The 26,990-nt window shown below is 37.3% G+C and overlaps 1 protein-coding gene across 1 annotated transcript in view; it reads left to right on the top strand.

Moving 5' to 3' along the window:
* LOC107724705 (copine-8) overlaps window positions 1-26,990 on the top strand; it is a 60,859-nt gene that overhangs the window by 22,861 nt on the left and 11,008 nt on the right. Inside the window, exons 5-11 of the mRNA XM_016533721.1 lie at window positions 3,050-3,091; window positions 3,592-3,667; window positions 5,493-5,546; window positions 6,391-6,452; window positions 16,149-16,195; window positions 16,972-17,153; window positions 19,587-19,714. Of these exons, the coding sequence (XP_016389207.1) occupies window positions 3,050-3,091; window positions 3,592-3,667; window positions 5,493-5,546; window positions 6,391-6,452; window positions 16,149-16,195; window positions 16,972-17,153; window positions 19,587-19,714 (591 nt within the window). The remainder of the gene's footprint in view (window positions 1-3,049; window positions 3,092-3,591; window positions 3,668-5,492; window positions 5,547-6,390; window positions 6,453-16,148; window positions 16,196-16,971; window positions 17,154-19,586; window positions 19,715-26,990) is intronic.

The following is a 26,990-nucleotide window of genomic DNA, read 5'->3' as shown; positions in this document are numbered from 1 at the left end:
TTCGCTAGATTCTATAGCCTTCGTGTGGAGCCGGTTTCCTCCTGTGTTCTCACCTCAAACGTCTAGAGGCACTGAAAGGCCCCGGTTTAGTTGAGATGGTACGTAGACCAGACACAAAGCTTTAGGACCTCAGACCAGCTCTTTGTCTGTTACGGAGGACGGCAGAAGGGGCCAAGAAATCTCTAAGCAGAGGATGGCCCACTGGATTGTGGATGCCATCACCCTGGCTTATCAGGCACAGGGTGTGCCCTGCCCGCTCGGGTTGCGAGCTAACTCTACTAGAAGTGTTGCATCCTCCTGGGCGCTGACTTGTGGCGCCTCGCTGACAGATATTTGTAGAGCTGCGGGCTGGGCGACCCCCAACACATTCGCTAGATTCTATAGCCTTCGTGTGGAGCCGGTTTCCAGGAATAGCCTCAGAGCCCGTGTTTCCCCGGCAGACTTCTGCCATTTCCAGGAGGGTTATAATCACCTCCAATCTTCCATATGCACCTAAACGGTTGTTCATATGTGTAAGTGCTTCCGAAACCTCCTTCGGGAAGGATGGGGCTTCCGACAACAACATTGTTACGATTCCCATTCACATGGATCCGTGAAAACAACTAAAAACACTTTATTATTCATGCCAGGCCAGTAGTTGGCGATGTCACAAACACTACGCGACTGCGTGCATTCCCATAGACCAGTGGTTCTCAAACCTCTCCATTAAGTACCCCCAGCACGGCAAATTTTGTATGTTTCCCTATATCTGACACACCCACTTCAGGTCTTGCAGTCTCCGCTAATGAACTGATGAGTTGAATCAGGTGTGATAAATGAGGGAGACATACAAAATGTGCAGGGCTGGGGGTACTCCAGGACAGGTTTGAGAACCACTGCCATAGACCAAACACATAATATGTATGCGCATGATGTCACCATTTTCACAAATTTGTATTTTTTATTTAGTTTACACAAAAACTATAATGACATCGTTTTCAAAAACTTGCACTTGGAAATCAAACTTTGTTTTTTTCAGGCCCCCAAAATGCCATTGTCGTGTAAATAAACATCCAAAAAGCATGGAAAGTTTATGTTTTTAGCTGAAAATGGCATTATGTAAACTTCCCTTTACAATCAATTTTGCTGGAGAAGGATGACATACATAATCAATAAATTATAATTTAATTGTAAATTAAACCATAATGTCCACTACAGATTTTATTTTATTTTTTTACATTGGTAAAGCATAAGAACACATACATAAACAGTGAATACAGTATACAGTATAGTGATTCACCCATCTACATTGGTCAAACAATAAATAAATTAAAAATAAAAACAGATGTAAACATAGAAAAAAAAATCTACTTTTGAATGTTTTGCTTATGGTAATATCTGCATATTATGTTGGGATAGGAGAAATTATTTTACAGTTAAAAATAATATTAAGAGACACGAGACAACATAGAAGAGAATCCCAACCGCTACATGGTATCCCAGAAGCCTCCATCATGAGTAGCTCAAACAGGGCTCTTGCTGTGTGGCGATAAAGCGGGAAGCTTCCTCGTAGCGGCACTCACTGATGAGCATCGATCGGTACTATAACGCACTCTCCCACACAATGCCTCAGCTTTATCTCTGATTGAACATGTGGGAAACGAAAGAGAGAGACAGACAGACGGATTGGAAGAGCGCTGGGCGTCCGGAGGAGTCTGGGACGCGAGATAAGCCAGCACACACGCTCTAATAAAGAAGCACGGAGTGTCTCGCTGTTGATAACACTGAGAATGGGTGCTAAGGGATGCTGTGGGGATTGGGTTGTTGTTAGCATGTGTTGCGTTAAGGCTCCATGTAATTGACAGAGCTGTCCTATTTGAACTGTGCAAACTTATCACTCGGCTGTCACGCCACGGACAGCAGGAGTTGTAATTATTTTCTGTCAAAATGCACTAATCCGGCCCTCTAACCCTAGTGTATGAAATATTTTTTAATTTTCCTCTCTAAAAAGAAAGTGCCATGGAAGGAAAAGTAAACTGATTTTAGAGAGATTGTAGTTATAATCCCAGTTTTGAAAAGGGTAGTTCTGGCTCTAAAATCTGATCGCCCATGTTCAAATGTTCAAAAATATAAAATGCACAACTATAATCAAGCATCATTTGAATTCCATATTGCATGCCGCATCAGTACTCTGAGAATCTCAACCAGCAGCCTGGAGTTGTGTCATATTGGAATGATCAAATTGACTCTAATTATTATAGTTGTTATAATTACAAAAAAAAAAAAGAGGAAACTGAATTTTATGAAAGTTTCAGCTTTTCACATAAGCATCTGAAGAAGGTACCTGTGATTTTATTATAGCCCATGACACCTGGTGTTGTTTCTTTGTTCTTCAAGGTTTGAAAAAAGAATAAAGAGGTTAATCAGTGCAGCATTTTAAGTATTTTCCTGTCATCAACTATAAGGCCGTACACATATTATTTTTTGGTGTAATGATTATTACCATGGAAACAAATAATTTCTTAGTCCAACGACATGAACAGCTCTGTAGTATCTCAGCGTGGTCATCTCATGAATATAGTAATTCCAACATGACACGAACACAGCTTTAGGCTAATGAACTATATTAATTCAGAACAGTTTATTAGAAATGATTTCTAATGCATGCACATCACTATTATTGTTGTTCAGTTTTAAACTTTGGCATGCAGTGTTTGTGCTATGGAATTAATTATTCATAAATGATGCATAATACAATAATACAAAAAGGCATCACAATAATACATTAAATTGTGTGGCTTGTCATAGAGAGATGTGCTGTTACTTTTCGTTAGTGATCAGAATTACAATTTCATCTGGCAGACAATAAAAAACAACAATGACAAAAATCTGATAGAATTGCAGTGAAAAGGGGAAAATGTTCAGAATGGACAGATACATTTTTTCTTATCATTCTCAACATACAAGATGTGTGATATTGTCTGGAGCTGTATTCAAATTCATTTTTAAAGAAATTCACACAAAGGCACAATGTATAATGCTGCTTCTCTCTCTCTCTCTCTCTAAACAGAACGATCAAGGTTGAAGTGTATGACTGGGATCGGGATGGCGGGTAATGAACTGTAAACAGTCACTTGAAGCTTAATATACACACCTGACACATCCATTAATTTGTAATGTAATATACTGATAGCTAAAGTCTTCTCACAGGGACACAGTAAATGAGCATGAAATGAGAATGAAATGCTCTTATGATCAAATTGTCCAGCATTTCAAGTACTTTTTTGTTTGTTTGTTTGTTAGTTTGAGTGTATTGGTGTTTGCAACCTGAAAAAAAGTCAAATAACAAATACAGTCCAATAATTTACTATCATTTATTTATTATTAATTATTTATTCTTCTGGTCGAAACATGTATGAAAAGATGCCACATATAGATGCAAAAGCCCAAAACACACACCTTTGTGTTTCAAAACTCAATTCATAAGGCAACATGAGTATATGTTTCTTTCTCAGTATTGAATCCACACATGCAGAAAATCAATTCCACTGAGTCCCTAAAGGGACACGTGATGGTTAAAAAAAAATTCTGTGTATATGTGTGTGTTTACAGTCATGACTTCATTGGAGAATTCAGCACAAGCTACAGAGAACTGTCAAGAGGCCAGTCACAATTTAACGTGTATGAGGTAATCTTATTTTATTAATTTTATTAATCTATATTTTATTCATTTTCAGAGCTCATTAACATGGTATTTCACACACAGTATAACAAATATACTGTAGCATGCAGTATATATTACTTCTATTATTCAAGTAGGCTGCGAATTTTGAATTAATAAGTGAGAAAATCATGAACTGCCAGACAACCTATACGGTCAATTATAAATGCTCTACTAAATTCCACACATTACAGCTCTCAGTGTGTGGGTACCAGAAAAGAACTTAAAAAAATAAAATAAAAAAAACTTAAAGAAACACGTAAAAACAACAGATCTTAGTGTACAAGTATATATCTGAATTATTCAACACAACTGATTTTGACATTTATCAGCACAAATGATTTTGACATTTAACATATTTTCCCACTTAAGTAGATGTTCAGTTGGCCTGCATATGACAGACCAGGTCTAGAGCACTTGTAATGTTAGTCAAGGAGTCTTTTTATTTATTTATTTAGCTAGCTAGCTAGCTAGCACAATAAGAGTTAAGAATAAAATATATGAAGTTTAATATATTTTTATTTAGAGCAGGACTTTTGACCAGTATTTCAGAATGTAAACAGAATGTAAACAGATAATTATTTCATAGATACACAACATATACATATATTGCTGCTTTATCTTTATTGTCTCGATGTACTGTAAACACCATCTTACAGCACACTGTTGCATTTACTCAAATTTAGTTTATATAATTTGTCCCATAAACTGCCCATCCTTTAATAACAATTACATTGTGCAAAACAATCCAAGATGTAATGTGCAACTAAAATGTTGAAGATCACACTGAAATTATGATAGATAGATAGATAGATAGATAGATAGACTGTCATTTAAGAAAAAAAACTCAACAATGTGAGGATTTAGAGTCACAGATCTAAAGAGAAGTTGGCAGTTGGCAGACTGCATTTGTTCATAACTCATTCAGCATTAGTGAGTGGGAGGGACAGAGATCATATTTTATATTATTTTTATATATGTGGCTCACGCTTTTCCATATGTGAATAATCATCACTGTAATCCCAGTCTTTTGTTGTGTTTGATCTCATAATTGTCAAACACATTTCTCTAACCTCTCTCTTTCTCCTATGTACTGTATTTCTCTAGTTTTCTTTCTCTTTTTTTCTCCTTCTTTCTTCTTTTCTTGCACACACAAATACACTCATGCGGACACTCATTTATGTCTCAGTAGAGATTGGAATGGAGCGATGAATTTAACAATTCTGGTTCCAATTTCACGTAATGATTCCACTAGTGAGATAAGATAACAAGGTTTTCCACTGCTAAGGTGGTCTAGTGGTATGGAGGACTTAGAGTTTATTAATTCAAAACTAAAAATGTAACTGGATGAATTACTTTTTTAAAATGACAATTACATAGACATTTTAGAATTGTTTATTTAGTTCATGTTTAAAATGCTGGTTAAATGTCAGTAAAACTGTACATTAATAACTCATTTTAAAATTGAATTGCATTTGTAGAAAGCGTCAAGCAATTTCTTACCTTAATTGTTGCTTAATTCTTATTACATTTCTAACAGTTGTTTGTTGCACAGTATTAAAAGAGGCTAAAAGGAAATAAAATTATATTTTAAGGCTAATGTCAACACATTAAGAAATGCAATTTCTACAAAAATTTCAAAAAATTGCTTAAATTTAACTGCTGAGTGTAGATGGGGTGTTGTGTAATGTCATACAGTGCATGCATCTCAATTATGTAGCATTTATTCGGTCTTATACAAATTCCATTATCCCATAAGTGATTATAATCACTAATTTTTTTTTCTGCACAGGTCATAAACCCGAAGAAGAAAGGCAAGAAGAAAAAATATCTCAACTCTGGAACTGTAAGCAAACATTTTTCATGCTACATTCTTGCTAGTGTATGATTTTGTTTTTGTTGATTTAGTTTGCTGTATTGTTGGAGAGGAACTAAAAGTAACATTGTTACTATATATATATATATATATATATACTGTATATAACAACAACATTAAATAATCTGTGTGAAAACACCTAAATGCCACTTCAGAAGCATAATGGCACCTTTGCAGTGTAAATTGGCCTTTGTTGACTACAAATTTATTTATGCAATTTACAGTCCTCATGAGGTTTAAGATATGCTGTCAAACAGCTTGAACACGTTTCAGCCATCTATCCCCACAAATTTGTATTATCTTCGTTCCATCTTAGTCCAGGATCACTCATAATTTCATGCACATTCTACTTGGCTGCTTTTAATGCTGGAAATAAAATGTAAACTCAAGATAAAATGAAAATCTGTTTTGGTCTTATGAATGTGCATTGCGCTTACTATAGATAATCTCGCCCCATGTCAAGGACGGCAATAGCTAGTAAAACTGTTGACCTGCCAGTCAGAAAAATGTGACCTAAAATTATAGCATAATACTAATCTAACACTAATTTACCATTCCAGTAGTAGAGTAAATTTAGCATAAATACTGTAATACTGTACTTTGAGTTTTGGCTAGCTTGTAGCTTGACAAGGTACATTTTCAAAGTGACGTCTCCATTCCCTCCTTCAGGGAACGAGGGTTACATACGTAACCGAGACGTTCTTTCTTTACTTAAATCAGAATCAGTTATACTTAGAAGATTCCGTGAAACGTTGATATAGCGACATGACAACACACAGAATCATCATGGGGTTTTCTGACTTCATGTTTTCAGGTGACACTGCTGTCATTTCTCGTTGATATTGAAGTCACCTTCCTGGATTACATCAAAGGCGGGTAAGTGATGTTTTGCTCATTCGCACACACTTCTCTTTCTTTACCATCAGCTTCTGAGGTGGAAAGCCCAACAGACAACACCTGTGTCTGTGGAAAGCAAATTTAAATTCTCACATTACCAGTGGTGACAACACAGCTGTAGCTGTGATCCCAAACCACCACCAACGCATTCTTCGTCCTCAACAGCAGGTCTCGACAGATTCTTAATGTCCGTTTTGAGGGCTTCTAGGTAATTACACTGGCAGTACAGATGACAGACTTCATACAAACACCATGAGTGACCAAATCCATTCATGGCAGATAATAGTTGAGGCTGGGTTGCTAATCTTAGCTCAGGTGTTTGCTATGTATGTGCGATTAAATGCGAGGGGTAGGCAGGGTGCATCCATGCATGGCAGATCGCACACCTACATTGGGCAATGCTTTTCATTATGGTGACAAGAGGGAGGCTGCGGTCACCTCTGCTCTGACACCGCACCGCCAGACGTCTGTTTTAATGGCTACTCCTTCCTTTTATTCTGAGATGTTTTGGTGAAAGGTCAGTGCACTCGAGCTGAATTTGTCCACTCCTGGAGGGTACAGTCTGCATGTGTCTCTCACACTTCCTGTAACAGTACTGGAATGTCCAGCTCATCATTTATTGATATAATCCAATTAGAAAGTATAAATCATGGAATGAATAACCCATTAGTGCACTTGTTTTCGATTCAGGATTGGAGATATTAAATAATGACACTAGTGATTTAAAGGTCAATGATGTATAAGAGTGTCAACAAAGGAAGACAAAGCTGAAACACTTTTAAAAGGAGTTGAACATCTAGTGTAAAGCACATGTGTCAAGTTCTTACTTTTTGTATTGATGTTGGTTTAATGTGGTTTTGTCATTTGTATGTCTCATTATCGTCATTATACTTAGTGTATGAGCTACTTTTATGATTCTTTTGTGTTGCTTCTGGAGCTTTTATAGCCATGGTCACAGCTGTTTGAAGATTCTAATTTTGCGTTTCATGGACAAAAATAACAACATGTAAGAATGAACAATAGCAGAATTATCATTTTTTGCTGAACTATTCCTTTAAACATGTACAGCAAATAGAAAGACATGCACATGCAAGTGCACTATTTGTGGTGTTATTTTTCAGGAGACAACTCCAAAGCAATGTTTCTTGGCAGTAATGGCAGCTGTTTTTCAGTGCACGTCATTGTGTGAATGGCTAAAGTGGAAAGTTGTGTAGGGCTGTAAATGGATTTTGTCGAGAACTCGCTCACATTACGTAATGGCAACCACATTTTCAGTTTCCCTATTTATGCACATTTTTCCTCTGCCGTGATAAAAGCTTCTCTGCACCTGTTGGCTGTTGCAGTATGAAACACTGTTAGTGTAATTCTGCATGACAGTGTTTGTGCTGTAGCCCACAGCAAAATACTCCAACTAACTATGAGCATGCTTAACGGCTTGGAGCAAAAGTTGGTACGTACTTGCTCAAGACAAAGATTTAAAGATAGTTAGAGAAGTTGTAGTTAGGTACATAAGTTACAGTAAAAAAAAAAATTTCGGCTCTCCAATATAATAGTAAAAACATATCAGGTTACGTATGTAACCCGGTTCCCTGAGAAGGGAACAAGAAGCTGCGTAATTGCGTTGACGCTATCAGAACAGTCGTTCTACATTGACGCTATCAGAACAGATTGAGCCGGTGTCTTAAGCAGACACGTAATGACATGGTGATGCAATGTAGTGCATGGCCAAGGCTATAAACAGAAGCCTGAAATGCATCTCATCAAATTCTACTTGCCAGAAGGAGGCACACAGGCATAGCCTAGGCATGGCAATGAGACACAGCATCTCGTTCCTTTCTCAGAGAACTGGGTTACATACTGTACGTAACCTGAGACATTCCCTTTCGAAGTGGAACTTCGACGCTGCGTCATGGCGTTGACGCTATGGGAACATCAATACCAAAGCACAAACCAGACATAAAAGGCTGAAGGCTCTCTTGTTCCGGAGACTCATGATGCAGAGGAACGAAAGTTTGCAAAATGACCGTTTGGTCATACAGAATGCATATACACCTGTTATTGTACTGTATATCAACTGAATTCTTAAGAATTCTTAAGTCATCTGAATTCTTGAGTTATTGATGTTTTTGACCAATTACAGTACAATCCACATCAAAGCTCTGATTTATTAAATATTACATTTAAAATGAACATTAAATTAAAAATGTAATTAAAATGTTAATTTAAATTACATTTATTAAATGAAACAATCATTTATTTACAACATTTCAAATCCACCTAGAAAATATTTCAATCATCAAAAGTGTCATATTTCATATTTTTATATTATATTATATTCCCTGCTAACTCTGTTTTCATTTAATTGACACTTATTTGAGCTGCTATTACTGAATGCTTTACTGTGATAAACAGCTAGTGTTTCTCCCCTTATCTTCTCACTCTTCTCTCCTCTTATCTCTCTCATCGCCATCTCTCTGTCATCTGTCTTTCTGTGGCGTCCCTGAGTAGTGATTGACACTAGTGTTGAGTGCACCTCATTAGCTGCAGGAGATGAAGAGCACAGCGCTCTAGAGAGACAGCCATTGTGATGAAGAACAATCCAATCAGTTAATTGGTATTAGGGAGCCCTAAATGAGAAGAACTCTGCAAGCATCTGCAGTCGTAAATTACAGCTTTGTGTGTTGATTTCTCTCAAAGGACAGCTGTTGTCAGCCATGTTTGTGTGTTTGGAGGAGGATTTTGCACCCTGGACTGAGTCACACTTACACTCACACTAGCTGTCTTTATACATTATAGGGAGAAGATCCAGAGTTTCATGATTTCATTAACAATGTTATGCTGTTGCATGTTAGCTCTGCCCTTATTTGCTTTAATCTGTTGTGATCTATTGGGATTTCAACTGGCAGAATGGATTCAGTGTTACTGCCATTAGTGTTCCGTCTCTTAGCATAACAGCTAATTAGCTCTCATATGCAACTAAATAGGACTTACCTAACCATAATATAGGAGGTGAATGAAGAGCAAGAGCACTTACGAAACAAAAATATATGGGAATATACTGCAAAATATTGTTCCTCAGGCGATCTATAGCAAGCTATCTGATGCGATACTATAGCTGACGGCTGCATGGTTACAATTTTATCTCTAATAGTATCGATCTTAGAAGTAAAGTAGTTCATAATAATGTGCTATATTACATAATACATTTTCATATATGGGAAACTAGTGCTTATATTTTTCAATATAATTGACAAAGGAAATAAATTATGATGGATATAAGTGGACATATCCTGCATATGTGGCTTGTAGAATGTATATTGTAGTAAAGTAATGCTGTATTGACTAAATTGCTTCATTCCCCTGAAGTCACTCATCCCCATATGGACAATGTCCTCTCACCTCCAGTCAACAACATCTGTCGTCTCCCATGCTTATGTCACAAGACATTTCTCCAGCCACAGGCTCATGCATACAGAGAACTTCATCAGCCTTCCAGAGACCATGGGAAAAGAACAAAATCTCAACTTGTATTAATCATTCTATCACACCAATGGAAAGCTGTCCCAGTGTGATGGCTTTTGTTGACTTTAATCAATCTCTGTCAGGGCTCAATTTTTTTTATTTCCTGGCATGGTCAGGCCAGTAATTCAAAATTCATATCTCTGACAATGTTTTCTAATAATAATAATAATTTTTGTGACAGAAAATAGTTTTTATAAAAAAAATTGTACTGAACTGTTGAAATGAGTGAGCTGGTCTGCCACTGTACTGTGATTGCATGATTACATTGTATATCATGGATACATTTTAAATATGCAGTATATGAAGTGGCTGATCTCAATAAGACTTTATTTCATTTTCTCTTACTCACACCAATACCATTCTGCTTTACCCACAATCCTAGAAGCAGGTGTCTTTGGGATTTAATTAAATAATGAAACCTGATATTCTTGCGGATATTCTCTGAACATCTGAGTCCCATCTGTGGCAGAGGCAGCCCTCATCTTCTAACCCTCATTTTCTCAGACGCTGAGTTTCACACCTGCATTTACAGAAACCACCCCCATTACAAACACTTAGATTGCAGGTACCACAAAAGGTTGCCGCTACCACAAAGCTCTCAGTTATGAAACTGTCATCCCCTATTGGATGGAATACATGTAGTGCATGGCTATGATCTTTTCCCCTTTAACCTTCTGATGGATGCTTTTCTTCTTTGGACATTTGATTCTGCTATGAATTCTGCTATAGTCAGGTACGACTCGCATAGCTACAGACTGTTTTTCAGCTCGTTTTGGGAAACAAATTGGGACAAGAAATCCCAGGGGGTTACAGCAGAATGAAAAATGAGGTTCTGTGCGAGTCTGGTGTCTATTTGAGAGAAACCAAAAATATTTGCAGATCTGTTTTGCCAATTAACAGGCCTTTTTGGTAGGTTTTGATGTTTGATTTTAGAGCACTCTTTTGAGAAACTTTAGGGCTCAATTTTTAGTCTAGACTGACAGGACTATGCCAGGAGCCACAAGAGAATGTGTTATACAGCGATTAAGGCTGCTCAGTCTGTAACTGTTTAACTAGTAATGAATACATATCAATCAAACATTAAAAGCCTGTCGCACAGGCTTCATTTAATTTGTCCTCTTCATCAAGTACCTACACAAGGGCTGTTCATTCCTGCTCTGTGAGATCTACCTTCCTTCTGAACCCTGCTTTAACATACCTGTCTGTAATTTTTAATGAACCCCAAAACCTTGATTAGCTGGTTCAGGTGTGTTTGATTGGAGTTGGATCTAAACCCTGCAGAAATCTAGATCTCCAAGAGCAGGAAAGAGCTGGTGTCCCACAGGGCTCAGTGTTGGGGCTCTTTCTTTTCTGTTGCTACAATTAAATCACTCTGCACTGTCATCTAGTAGCATGTATTTTCTTCTCGCTGCTTTGCTGATCACATGCAGGTGTACATTTCATCATGCTTTTTTTATCTACAGTGGGTATAGAAAAGAATCTCCCCCCTTTAAAATCATCACATTTTGTTGCTCTGCAGCCTGAAATGAAGATGGACACAGTTTTTGTTTTACCCAGCTGTATTTACTCAGTGTACCTTATAGCATCCAAGTGAAAGATATAAGGGGTGATCCTTTTTCTGTTTTTTATTTTTTTCTGAAATGTCAGTGTTATATCTTTCACTCGGATGCTATACGTTGCACTGAGTAAATACAGCTGAAAAAAACCGTGTCCATCTTCAATTCAGACTGCAAAGCAACAAAATGTGATTATTTTAAAAGTGGGGTGATTATTTTCTATACCCACTGTACGTCTGTTTTTTTAGAGAACAGTACATCCTCTCTGACATAGAGACCTTGAGGACTACTCATCACCTCATGCACAGTCTTAAAAAAAAACTGACTTCCTCTTCCTTCCAGCCAAAACCTGTCACCCAAAGGTGTGTTAAATTGTTGAAGTCACCCTAGAAGACCATTTGTGTTCATCATTCACCATCATTCACCATAACATAAGCAAAATCTGGCCCTTCCTGGAACCCAATTCCACTCAGCTCCTTGTTTAAGTTCTAGTCATTTCACAAGTAGACTACTGTCAGATGTCCCCTCGAGTGCACCAAGGATATAGCTGTTCAGTTTGTTTGAAACCTCTGGAAAATACAGTCATGTTCACCTCTGCTCAAGTGCCCTCACTAGCTTTCAGTTCATGCCAGAATCAATCAAGATTGTGGCCTGCAATGGTCCCAGTGGCCTGAATGATCTTTTGTCAAGCTGTACACATTAGTCCAGTGTTTCCGACAGAATTCTGCTTCTGTCAACCCTTCAATTATATATGGTATTGGTTGACTAGCCTCACCTGGCTTGGATAACTAGCCTCAAACATTACACATAAAAAGAAAAACCTTTTCTTGACTAGCACAATAAATTTATATGTACAGTATATTAAGTGAATTATAAGCTATGCATGCCTGATGCCTTTGTTGCCCTTTTTGTACCATGACAAAAGAAGCATCCAGGAATCATTCAAATTTCAAGTTGCGTAAGTAACAGAGATTGAATTGCTAAAGATTGCCGAGTTGTGCTGCTGTTGGTTTTTTGTAGGGGTTCCATTTTGGTGGAAGATCATGTGAGCTTCACTATTTCCACTGCCATTGCTTTGCTTTTGCATAAAATTGAAGCTCAATTTTGTTGTACTGCCAACATTCCCCTCACCTCAAATCATAGCTTATTTTTTGTTTGTGATGGCCTTTTATTTGAGTGCACTTTCTTGTAAGTTATAAGTAGGAAACTACACATTTTTCAGGTTATATTATGTAAAGAACACATAAACAAACATGCACATGAAAGTTCCCCATTTGCAAACCTTATCAGACAGTGATAGCAGATGATTGCATGTGTAGTAATTGAATATCTCTTTTTGCAGCTGTTAGATTGTGATGAACCTTGGATATCATACCTAAACATTTCCTACTTCCAAGATTACTAAGACTTCTTTTCTTCAACCTAACCTACTTGCATAACTGTGGACATTTTTAGAAGTCAAATGGCCAACTACATATGTTTAATAGTTATGGTAGAGTCTGTTACATGATTGCTTGATCTATGAAATAAAATCCACACAGAAAATGTCATTTTTTCATTGAACTGGTTATTTTGTTGGTCTCTGGAGTGTGAGTTTTGTCCATTTAATTTGGACATTATAAATGAATGTATGAATGCATAAATTAATGAAAACAGAATAAACGTATGGATGAAAGCATGAATTCAGACTTTAGCCAACCAGTCAAAATCCCATGAAAACAGGAATAATTATGAAAATGAAAATTTTATGCAACAACTAATGTGCCTGTGTGACACACTGGGTGTGTGGTGTGTCACAAACATGTTTTCTGAGAGCTGTAAGCATTATCCTAACAGATGGTATGACTCGCTCAGTCTCAACTGAATGTGAGTAATGGTAGGATATCTTTACTCAGCTGTCTCATGCTCCTTCTCATCTGTGAAATCACTAGGATATCACTTTCCAATGTCTACATTAGCAGCTACCTTTTAAGGCAACATCCTAACCAGTTATGTGCCCTCATGTGTGACTGATTTGATAGTTGAGGGTCATTATTGTTTTGGACCCCACTGACTTTTGCTGTATGGAATGAATGAATGAATGAATAACAGTTGAAATATTCTTCATAATATCTTTTGTGTGTGTGTGTGTGTGTGTGTGTGTGAGAGAGAGAGTGTGATAACAACAACTGATTCCAATTGGGCTTTGGTGTTAGCATGGTGTTAAGTTAACAGTGTGCCTACTATAGGCAACAGTGTGCCTTCCAGTCTGGGTGCTTCATGTTTACTTGACTATTTTTGTTGCTGTTTATGAAAATAATGTTGTTTTTGGTTAGTTTTAGATATGCTGGGATATTTAATGATCAGGGGACAGGACCATACACACACTTGCGCACACATTTTAAGAGTGTATTTCTGGTTTGGGGATGTGCGTGTGTGACTGCAGCTGTAAGCTCAGTAATGAGAGCAGTCTAATGAGAGGAGACAGATCTGTACTTACGGCATTAGTTAGCTTGGCTCAATGTCCCAGCAAACACAGACCCATCCTGTATCCTGCTTATCTATTCTCCTGATGCAATGTTACAAGCACAAATAAGAGAAAAACACACATGCATAAATAACAATCATTCATTTCTGATGCCTTTAATATCCTAGAAAAGCACCATAATATGTCTTAGACTCAGAGTACACCTCATAAAATTCACTCTGTTTTATACTCTTCTAGTCTACTGCTTACATAGGCATCTACCCAGTCAACAAATTTCCTTTGGCTCATTTCTGGCCCAAATCAGCAGCTAAAGTGTGGCCCAGATTACTATGTGTTTGCCGGCCCAGAACTGGAACAAAAATTGATTCACAGTCTTTTTTTATATATAATAGAATTTTAATAGCAGAAGTACAATACATAAGATAACAGAAGTGTGCTATGTTGTGAATGTCAAATGAGTGAATAAATGTACAATTATTGATACTTTGTTTTAGTAAATCTCGCCAGTCTTTCTCAATCACAGTCAGTCTGTCACTTTTTTTAATCCGTTCTTCTAGGCATTTGAATTTTCGGTGTATGTTCCATGCATGTACGTACGCTGCTGAGAGTACACTTAAAAGGAGAGAAAAAAAAGAACATTAGTGTTCCATAATTAGTATCATATATTAGATATTATTTGAATATTAAGACAAGCACATATTATTAATGACTGCAAATCAACACTGCACACATTCTCTTTTTCTACCACCCAAGACATGAATGCTGCTGTGTAGCCATTTTTAAATGAACAAAACATTAGCTACTCTAAAAACATGCTATTTTTAGACATACTACTTAATATTATACATAATAATGAAAACATTAGGGGTGGTACACAAAAATAACGATTCAGTTCCTTGGTTTTGAAGTTAGGGTTTGATACATTTTTGGTACAGCAGGAGGAGAAAACTGAACATAAAAGTGCTTTTTTATTTTTTATTAAACAGTGGTTTACTAAACAAATTGTGGCTCTGTATTTAAATAAATTCAGTTATTACAATTTTATTATTACTATTTTGATGATAACTTCATTCAAACATCTATGCTGAATATATAGAAGTAAACAATTCACATTGGTGCTCATATTTTGTATATATTGGCACAGAAAATTCTACAGAAATACTGGCATGTAAAATGCACATAGGCAGTTTTTACGTAATGTCTAAATATAACTATAAAATTATGTTTCTACTTTGTTTTCATGGCAGATTTAAAATGTACACTAATTAAGCATACACAAATTAAGACATCACTAACAGATTAAGTAAAAAATATATAATGAATATGTTGGCTAATATAGTGCAAATATTTCTCCAGAGTTCATTTTTCTAGCAAAGTAACGAGCTGTGGACACTGAATGACTTGCTTAAGGTAAAGGTAATGCTGCTTCGTGACATTGATAACAAGCTGTTTTATTGAGTTGAAAAAAACTGATTGAGAGATTACGTGAGACATGAGATGTTCATTCATGTTTATTTCGTGTTATAACTATAGAAAAGAGAAAGGGATGATCACATTCACTCGCTCTCCGCACTGCCGCTTGTACTTGCGATCTGTCACACCACATCAGAGAGCCTCGAAACGGCATATATCGTTTGAATTTCCTGATAAAATAGACATAGATGTGACAGCTATCAGCCATATAGTTCTTGCTATCTGGGTACCTTGTAATGTAGCATCCTAAATGATATGGAACCTCAAAAGGGAGTGATTTGGAACACCCGGTTCCTCATGTGACACTCAGTATCACATTAGTGTAATGTTAGCATGTTGAGCTAACAACAAAACATATACAACACGAGCAAATATTGTTTATGCACACAAATGTCTTGTAAATCAGAACATGACCTTTATATTATTTTTGTGTTATTTTTATGATTTTATGGTATTTTTTACACTGACATTTAAGAATCCTTTTCAATGATATCTCGATTTATCCATTTCCTTATTCTCTCCTAAAGAGTTTGCATTTATTACCATGTTTGCTTTTTAATAATGTGCTTTTATTACACCTGGAGCATCTTAATGTTCACAAGATTGAAGTATGACTGAAATAACCATTACCTTTTTTTCTGTCTCTTTGTTGTGCAGGACTCAAATTAATTTCACAGTGGCGATTGATTTCACAGCTTCTAACGGTGAGTGCCATCTCCATCAGAAGGCTGATGGAATTATTGAAATGTATGCAGATGAGGCATGAAAAAGGGCTAGTAATAGCCGCCCTCTATCATAATGAGTGAGGTTTAATGTGATAAAGAGCTCTGATCTGTGTGATTATACTGAGAGGCCTGCCTTTTACATTCATTTGCAGATTCAAAGGAAATACCTCAAAACCAACTGCATTACAGGGCCATCCTGGCAAATCTATTTTTATACATCACTAGCTTTATTTTTTTTCTTCTAGATTCATAATATCAGCCTCTCAGTGTACACAAAGAGTAAAGAGCTACAAACTTAAAATTTTATATGTATATATTTCTATAACCCTACACCATACCTAAACATTACTACTACAACTACCTTATAATCAACAAGTAGTACTTAAGAGTTTATTGAGGGGAAAATATATCAACAGTAGAGAAAATTACATTCATCAAACAATCTAGTAACTTCATAATGAATGTATCTTATAATTAGTCATAAATAACTGTAAAAATTGTTACATTATATTAGTTATATCCATAGTTATACTGTTAAAGAGTATTATGCATTGAAATACATTATAAAATAAGACCATATTTAATGTGTCACATTATGTTGTCATGAGTTATAATGTATTATACTATTCAACAGTGTAGCCATGAATATGTACAGTATGTACTTTAAACAATGTTGACAATTCAATTAGAATACTTTTCCTGTCAAATGGTTAAGCTGCACTAAAAGTACACATTTTCTTTCATACGGTTCCCAGGCAACCCAGCCCAGCCCACTTCCCTCCATTACATGAATCCCTATCAGCTCAACGCCTACGCCATGGCGCTCAAAGCCGTGGGGGAGATCATACAGGACTATGACAGTGACAAGATGTTCCCTGCACTGGGCTTCGGAGCCAAGCTTCCTCCTGATGGGAGAATATCCCATGAGTTTGCCCTGGTAAGTAGTTTTTAAAACACCTGTCCTGCAGAGTTAGCTTTATGCTGTAGTCACAGGATATCCAGTTTGTGAGGACGCAATTGTTTGATATCTGCTTCTGAATGTTCTCTTCGCTGGTGTTTGTCTCCAGACAGAACAATACACAAAGCTTTCAATTTCAGAACAGGTTTTTAGAGATAGGCACTTGACAGATTCCTATATTCTCTAGAAAACTCTTTGGAAATATCAGCCTATTTTTAAGCCCAAAACCAATATGGCCTCTGGGCCGCTCAGCTATGCCTCAAGGTCACTGACTGAATGTGAAGTTAGCTACGCTCAAATAGAGAAGCGTAGTCTTATTCAGGTGCAAGCGCTTTCATCAGTATGTGTATGGCCGTGAAGTCATAGTGGAGTATGATCACAAGCCGCTTGAATCAGTGATGAAAAAACCTCTAGCCGCAGCTCCGCCGCGACTTCAAAGAGTAATTCTTCAACTCCAGGAATATGACATCACCATCACACACCGGCCAGGAAAGGAGATTCCAGTGGCGGACACCCTCTCTAGAAAGTCCATAGAGACCGAGCACGACAATCTCAGCGAAGGAATGGACATGCAGGTTCACATGGTATACAAAAGCTTACCAGTCAGTGCTGAAACAAATCTGTGCCGAGACCGAATCAGACAGCCAGCTCGTCCAGCTCAGACAGGTGATTCTGGATGGATGGCCTGGAGAGAGGAAGAAATACCCCGCAGACATCAGTAATTTCTGGAACTTCCGAGACGAACTTTCATTGACCACCGGAATCATTCTCAAAGGTGAGAAAATAGTCATACCCACCTCACTCAGAAAAAATATGCTCACACGAATTCACGCCGGTCACATGGGCATAGAGAAGTCGAAGCAAAGAGCACGATATGTGTTATTCTGGCCAGGAACGAGTAAACAAATAGAACGCATGGTCGAAAGATGCGATACTTGCCTGGAGCAACGTCGTTCAAACACTAAGGAGCCCATGATTCCTTGCAAAATACCAACCAGACCATGGCAGGTGATAGCTTCAGACCTCTTTACCTGGAACCACGAAGGGTGTCACTGTCATTCTGTTACACTGTGGAAGCTTCTGTCACGAAAACAAATTCCTCGTATGTGTAAACATACCTGGCAATAAAGCTCATTCTGATTCTGATTCTGAAGAATACATGGTTACAGTAGACTACTATAGCCGTTTCTTTGAATTGGACAATCTCAGCACCACCACGGCTGCCACTGTCATCAGCAAACTCAAAGTCATTTTCGCGAGACATGGCATCCCAGAGAAATTTGTCTCCGACAATGGTCCACAATATCGAGGCAAGGAGTTTGAAGACTTTGCAAAGACATGAGGCTTTGCACACACCACCTCTAGCCCCCATTACCCACAGAGCAATGGTTTGGCTGAGAAGACTGTGCAGATCGCAAAATTGATCTTGACAAAAGCCAAGATGGACAGGATGGACAGCCTGTTAGAGTATAGGACTACACCTGTTGACAACTTCAAGTCGCCTGCACAGCTCCTCGTGGGTTGCAGACTGCGATCCATACTGCCAACCACTAACAAGCAGCTCCTACCTGAAATTGTCAGTTTCACAGAGGCACACTCCAAAAGGGTAAAGCAGCAGCAGCATCAGAAAAAGTATTATGATCGCTCAGCTCGTCCATTGTCACAGCTTCACACTGGACAATCTGTTCACATACAAGAGCACGGCCTCTGGAAGCCCGCTGTTGTTGTTCATCCTGCCAATACAGAAAGATCCTATCATGTTCGCACTTCAGATGGCCAGGTATATTGCAGAAACTGGCGTCACCTTCTCAGCACAAAAGAGGAGCCCGTGGAGCCCTGCATTTCTGCAAACATTAAGGAGGAAGAACAAAACATCAATGCCTCGGCCATGCTTCAGGGACCTGCTGAAGTAGAGAATGGAATCTAGAATCTGGTATGGGCGGTCTGAGAAGAATGGACACTTTGTTCACAAATTTTGTTGTATAGTGTACTACGTGTGCTATAAGTGTCATATGTGTTGAAATGTTTTGAAATGCAGCATCCTCTGTGTTTATGCTAGAGTAATGTTTCAGTGGTTCAAGTATATATATATATATATATATATATATATATATATATATATACTGTATATATGTACACTGCAGTGACAATTTGTTTTTGTTTTATTTGTTCTTTAAAAGAAAGGAGATGTAATATTCACGTAAGCACTGAATATTTGTGACACTAATTTACGGTACTACGGCAAGAGATTGGTGGGTATCGGCAGTGATTGGACACATGTGAATACGGTTGCAGGCAGTGGATTAAAAGCTTAAGTTTGTTTGGTACTCACTGTTTGTCTCCTTATTTAAAACTGCATGCACTGTGCAGTAAAAGCAACAAACAAAATAAATTTTTCCTATCTTCCTACAGAATGGAAACCCTCAGAATCCATATTGCAATGGCATTGATGGAGTCATGGAGGCATATTACCAGAGTCTAAAGTCCGTCCAGCTCTACGGACCTACCAACTTCTCGCCTGTCATTAACCATGTAGCCAGGTAACGTTCAGAACATTTTAGTACCATAGACATAATGTGCATACCCATACAGCTGCACATATCTTTTGCAAGTATGTAGTGCTTTTGTACATGCATTCATGCATTACTATTGTGGTAACAAACCTTAAAGTTTAAAATCACCATGAAATCAAAATTTGCCAATTTGAAGTTGGCCATTCTTATTTTTTATGGAATGTTGCAATGTTTATTAACTTGCTCAGCTATATTCCTGAAAGAGACAAATAAGGAAGACATTTTACACTAATTTATGTCTTGTGGCAATGGTAAGAAAGCAACACATACTTTAAAATTGCAATCTGACATATTTCATAAAACAACGGTACACAAAATCAGGCTTTGCATGGATTAAAGTGTTTACATTCACATTGCTGCAGATCATTGCAGCCTTTTTTTCTGTAGTCCAGTAGTTTAGATAATTGAAGTAGTTTAAGTGTATTGGTTGTGTATCTTTTCTTATTACATTGCTCTCTAGAATAGTTGATTCTGATTGGTCAATCACAGACCTGAGTGGTGAAATATTTTTGTATATTGACCATTACACTAAATATTCCACTGTTGTCCATGACAACATATTGGTCCTACTTTTTTCATGTACAGTACTATAATGTCCATATATGTCATCTATCTTTTCATATCAAAGGAAGTTGAGATGCTAATTGGAGCCATTTTTCTACTAAAAAAACTGTTACTGTTACCCCTTTCTTTATGCTTTTGGATCGCTTTCGTGGTGCTTTGGTGTCGTGCACCGATCGGTCTGCATGACGCCAATGCATCTCAGACAAGCTTGTTGTGTTTGGCGCTGCCACGCTAGCATTACTGGGAAAGATGAGACATATTCAGTGATATAAGACCTGGCTCTGTGGTGGCTCTCTAGCCCGTGGAAAGGTAAACCGGTTCTTAGAAGGCTCGCCAGTTGAACCAACTCCGAACCGGCAATAGCACTGGCTCTGAACTAGCACCCGGTTCATGCTGGTGGAAAAGGGGTATCTGACTACTGACTGTAATAAAAATATGTTTGGAAAATGGTGTTCATTTTAATATAATGTACACAGTTGAACATTAAAACGTAAAGAGATGTCTAGAAAAGCTAGTATAAGGGTGAATGAATCTTCTATTGCTGAAATGAACCAAGAAGACAAGAAACTTGCATTGATTGAGAGTTACAATATCATTCAGCAAACAATGCAGATTTTCCACATTTTTTGAGATTGGCAACAGCCAAGCATTCTCATGTCTCGTGTATTATTGCCCAGGTGCAACATACAAACAAAGTGTGTGACAGTGACACAGAGATAATCAAATAAAAAAATGGCCTCCGAGGCACAATATATGACCTTTAAATCGCTTTAAATTAACTCTGGAACTAGACTTGTACAGGTGAGACTATAAGATTCAGAGATCATCCCAGGTCTGTATCATCCATCAAGTGATGTGAGGAAAAACATTAAATGGCCATCGTAAATCTGACACAGTGGCCTGAAAATTAGATGTGTAATACCCACACAGGAATTTTTAGTACCCTATAGGCATACAGGAAAGATCTCAGATGGAGAATATAAAACAAGGGTTATTATTTTATCTAATTCCCATGGATGAGGCCCTAAATTCTGGGTTTTTAAACTCATGCCATGAACCCCTAAATATGATAATTACCTTCAAGACCTTTCCTAAAATATAGGATATACAGTATTTTAATGTATTACAAAATGTATTTTACTGTGTGAAGGAAAAAAAAAACATTATAATATAAAGACAACACGCTGTTTTAAAAACTCATTAATTAGATTTTATAGTGTCATTGTACTAAAACCAAAAGAAAATATTATCTGGTAAATATTAATTTTGTATTTGTATGTTGTATTTGTTTTTTGTTTTTTTGTTTTGTTTTGTTTTTGCTTGTTATTAGAGTAATGTTAAATACATTCTCTTGAAGAGAACATTTTTCATTAAAATCTGTTTTATAAACACTATTCACAATAAATGTTGTTTTAAAAGGTTTTAGAAAGCAGAAAGACAGTAATTCAGTTGATTTAATTCAACATTTAATTTAATTAATTTAATAAACACTGGAAAAATTGTAACCTAAAAATGGTAACATAAATTAACTGGTTTAAATTAAATTAAATTAAATTAAATTAAATAATTTTTTAAAAGGTTATTTAGCATCACTGAATCAATAAATGCATTGTTATACCAACAACGTTAATTTCAATCAGGTAAAAGTTAAATTGGGGGAAAAAAATCTCTTTAAGGTAACATTTGCAGTTGATCACTTTTTACAGTTTTTATTATTATTATTGTTGTTGTTATTTTTTTACAATACACTTTTGATACTTTTCTGCCCAGAATCCAGTTGGAAAACCTCTGTACTAAATAAAAGCTGTTCCTAATAAATATAAGCTCATGCGGTTCTTACCAATTTAAATTGAAAAATTTAATAAATTAGAAAACTTAGGGAATTCAATAAATTTGTTCTGTACAAATTAGCAGAAGCTGAACAGAGAGGTGTAATAAAAATATTTTTAGAAATATCACTTAACTTTCTGTAAAATCAGAATTTGAACAGTTCATCTTATGTTCCTAAAATAAAAGCTCTATAATGTTTAGAGATAATGTACTTACTATTTTACACTGTTAGAGGTCAGAATACAATAAAACTAATAAGGACAATAAGGACACTTTTAACAGCTTGTGGGGCTGTGAGAACCTAAGTGTCTACATCTCTAGCAGCAACAATAAAATATTGGAATCATTATGCTTCAATTGCAGCGCGGAGTGTCTAAGCGCACTTCAGCATCCACATATAGTAATGCTACAGTGTAAAATATATTGAGAGGGTATGGCATTCACTGCTCAGTACAATGTTAGCTCTTTCCTCAGAGAATCAACATGTTGCCAACAGTGACGTCTTGTGGCATTGGTACGATATCAACTTATGGAGTGCATCTCAGGGGCTGATCTACTGGGCTGGCATTTTTCTTATGGTGGCAGTTGCCACCCTGTCTTCCACCCCAATATTATCCCAGTATAGAATACAAATGTATGCATTTTATCTGTACCATGCACATTTCAGCAATATTAACTACTTGATTATTAAACTACTGTCGTATAAAATCAATGTCACATTTGCAATTGTGCTGATAGTCGGGAAAACATCACTCTTGTTGCTTTCCTATATCATATATTATATAGATAACTCTTTTATCCAAAGCGACTTACAGTGCATTCAGGCTATACATTTTTTACCAGTATGTGAGTTCCCTGGGAATTGAACCCACGACCTTTTGCGCTGCTAACGCAATGCTCTACCACTGAGCCACAGGAACACATGACACTGTGGCTATATTTTTTTCTATATTTTTTCTACCGCAGTAGTTTGTTCATGTTTGTTTCTTTGTGCTGTTGCGCCTATTAGTTTTGATTTCTCGGCGAGTCAGACAGGTTGCGTGACGCAACCTTGATACTATCAATACATTATTCGTTATCAGTCACCGTTTACACTGAAAGTAATAAAATCAGAATCATTCTCGCCAAAGTTTCGGTGCTGCCCTAGTTATTGTTTGTTATTGACGTTTTAATCAGGTTACTTGTCCGGTCGGGGCAAGTAAAATTCTCTTTCACTAATTGTCCCTTCACAAAATCCACTTGTCCCAGACAAGCAGACAAGCGTTAATGTCGAGCCCTTGTGTGGGATTGTCGTTTTCCTCATTTAATTTGAACTTTGTCGTGTGCAGAAACTATTTCTTTATTTTATTTCTTTTTTTTGTGACACACAGATTCTCTGACTTCCCACTCCACTTTCATCATGGATATAGAACTTTTTAAAAAATTTAATCAATATTACTATATTGAAACATTTGTAAGACAGACTTTATGTTGGCTTGACAAAATCTGACTAAATGTAAAATAGTTTGAAGGTCAGAACAGACAGATAGTACTAACGATAGACATACTCTTACAAGCTCAGAAACATTTAGAATCTATTGATGTGGTTAATAGACAGTGTCATGGTGCCCTGGATATTGATATTTTGTTACTGTTATTGTTATTATAGAGCATTAATAAAATGGATAATAAGACATCTAAATGTATGTATGTAAAAAAAAAGTGTATGGTTTTCACTCAATAAGATCTTGTTAATAAGATCATGTAGGGATTATCAGAAATTAAGAACCTCAGGAGATATTATCAAAGGTGTTTTCAAATAATTTGCATTACTTTTCCATTTAGTTTATTAAATGTAATTTAATTTGTTAATTTCATTAGTTTACTGACAAATGCAATTTAAAACCTCTCCAACAAAATGATGTCACAATTATGGTGAAGTATTATGTGGATTATGTGTTCATTAGTATTAAAAAATAATAATAATAATAAGAAAAAAATATTACTGGAAACAAGGCTGCTTAAAAATTGAACAGGCGCTGTTGCGCTATTGCAGCCAAAGTGATTATTTCAGATATTTAGTAACTGAACAAATCAATTGATTAATCTAGGTGGTTGTGTGCATGTTACCTGACATATCCCTGTGATCTGCTAAGAAAGTCCCAACACTTTTATACAGGTGTTATGATATTAATAAATTGGCTCTTGTTTATTGCAACATATATGGCAGTTATTTTTGCACTAGAACATGTTTCTAAAACTCATGTTTTGTTATTGCACTTCAGACCTCTATGCTCACAAATCCCATGTTAAACCCACACCGATTTGCTTTAAAGTGAGCCAACAGTCAGTGGACTGGCACATCCTCACACTGTGTATCTAATTATATGTCCATTTCATGGGTTTTCTGAGGATGGTAAAGGACAGACCATCAAGTCATTATCACCCCTCTGTTCCACACACACACACACACACACACACACACACACAGTCACTGCGGTGTCCACTCATCAGCACTGACGACAGATCTGTCACACTGCACCTCTCTAATCTCTCTGTGTGTATTTGCTGTAGGTCGCGCCCACACAGTTTAATAATAAACTGCTTTTATATTGCTCTTTCAGAACTAATGTGCTGTTTTGCCTGGATTTTCTACTGTGCACATTTTTGTTACTGGAGAAATAAAGACTAAAAACATGTATTTTTATGTACTTGCAAAATATTACAATTTTTAAGGCTGGTTCACACTGCGGCAACAAATGGCAATACTTTAAACATTTTAAAGTTGTATTTAGAAAAATGGAAAATATAACTATAATCCTCACATTGCACCAACAAGGTTAACATACTGATTCAAACCCCAAAAAAGGTAACAGTTGACTATAAGATTCAATTCGCTTACATTAGTTGATGCATTAGGTATCATTAACTATCAGTGAACAACATGAATGTATTATTCTAGGTTAGTAAATATACAGTCTTTTACTGTAAATTAATGTTCATTCATAATAGATTAACAACCTTATTGTATATAGAGGAGACAAAATATTTTGGGTGAAGTCCTGCTTTAAAAGAGGCTTATACTGTGTATGTGTTTTTATTTATTTATTTATTTATTTGTTTGTCTGTCTGTCTGTTTTGTGGTGTATTTATTTTATTAAAAAATATCTCACATATCTTGTTTATTTAAACATATCTCTATATATTTAATATTAAGTCCATAATGTGTGGTGAAATATTTATTTTATTTATTTGTTTGTTTTTTGTTTGTGTAATCTGTGCAATGGAATAAGAGTACCAACACACACACACACACACACACACACACTTTTTACACAGCAGACCAGCCAAAAATATCTTTGAATATGGAATATTAAGTCCATAAACTGTGGAGAAATTTGTTTTTAATTATTGATTTTTTGCATCGAGTTCTGTTTGTACTTTCTGTGTTTTGATGCAGTTTGAGAAATATTGGATAGATAGATAGATAGTCTCAGGTTATGTATGTAACCATGGTTCCCTGACCTGAACAAGACACTGCGTCGAAACGCTTCAGCGCTTTAGGAATGCCTCTGCGTGACCACGTTCTGAAGCATGTGTGGAATCAGTCCAATGGAGAAGTGAGACATCACGAGCGGGGTGACGTGAGCAACCAGGAAGCTTAAAAGTGCACCCGGCATCAGTTAGCTTCTGATAGGATGAAGTAAGCGCCTACAGGGATGCAGGGACTATGGCAGAGAGATGCAGTGTCTCGTTCCATTTAGGGAACCATGATTACATACATAACCTGAGACGTTCCCCCTCAGGGAACTCGAACTGCTTTGAAACGCTTTGGGAAAGAGAATGCCCACTGTGCCATACTAACAAGTCCCTGTCTGGTGTGTATCAGGCGAGCACATCTAAGACGAGAGGACTTGGGAATTGGGTAGAGGCCAGGTCCAGGTTATAGAACCGAACAAATGTGTGCTGAGAGGACCAGCCCGCCGCATCTTAAATGTCCTGCAGGGAAGCACCCAAGAATAAGGCCTTGGAGGCCACCATTCTCTGGGTCAAATGGGCTCTAACCCCCATAGGTGACAGAAAGCCAGAGGACTCGTAAGCAAGTGAGATGGCCTCGACCACCCACCTGCTCAGGGTCTGCTTAGTCGCCAGAAAGCACTTCTTAGGCGGAATAAAGCAAACAAACAACTGATCTGCCTTACTCCACAGGGTAGCTCTGTGGACGTAAGCGTCCAATGCTCGCACTGGACAGAGCAGATTTAGCTTCTCCTGGTCAGCTTCCTGGAAGGGAGGAGGACAGTACGCTTGCAGCACTATGGGCCCTGCCGTAGAGGTGGGCACCTTGGGGACATAGCCGGGCCTCGGGTAAAGGAAGGCCTTAACCATTCCCGGGGCAAACTCCAGGCACTAGGGGGAGAAATTTACAGTGCCACTGTTAGGTCCCTGTACAGACACACCTATATATATATATATATATATATATATTATTTTTTTCCATGTACACCTTCAGAGTGAAGGGAGAGAACCCTGCAGAAACTCCAGAATTGTACCAACTGGGCAGTTGACTGGGTCTTGCAGTTGCTGTTCACACCAAGAAGTGAAAAGTTTTAACTTCAGGGCGTACTGTTTCCTCATGGTGGGAGCTCTGGACTGGAGTATGGTCTCAGCAACCTCAGTTAAGAGACCCTCAGGGCCGATGTGTTGCCTGTGCAGACAAGCACACGGTCACCCCTCAGGTCTGGAAGTAAGTGTATCAATCCGCGGCCAGCATCTCCAGGCAATTTACGTGCCACGTGAGATGGTGGCCTTCCCAGCCCGTGAGGAAGGCGTCTGTTGTTAACATTATAAGATGATAAGGAGCCCCCAGAAC

The sequence above is a fragment of the Sinocyclocheilus rhinocerous genome, unplaced genomic scaffold (assembly GCF_001515625.1).
Source record: "Sinocyclocheilus rhinocerous isolate Xijiao unplaced genomic scaffold, SAMN03320098_v1.1 scaffold3776, whole genome shotgun sequence".
Taxonomy (NCBI): domain Eukaryota; kingdom Metazoa; phylum Chordata; class Actinopteri; order Cypriniformes; family Cyprinidae; genus Sinocyclocheilus; species Sinocyclocheilus rhinocerous.
Note: the sequence above shows the minus strand (reverse complement) of the source record. Positions and strands in the feature narration are given on the sequence as shown.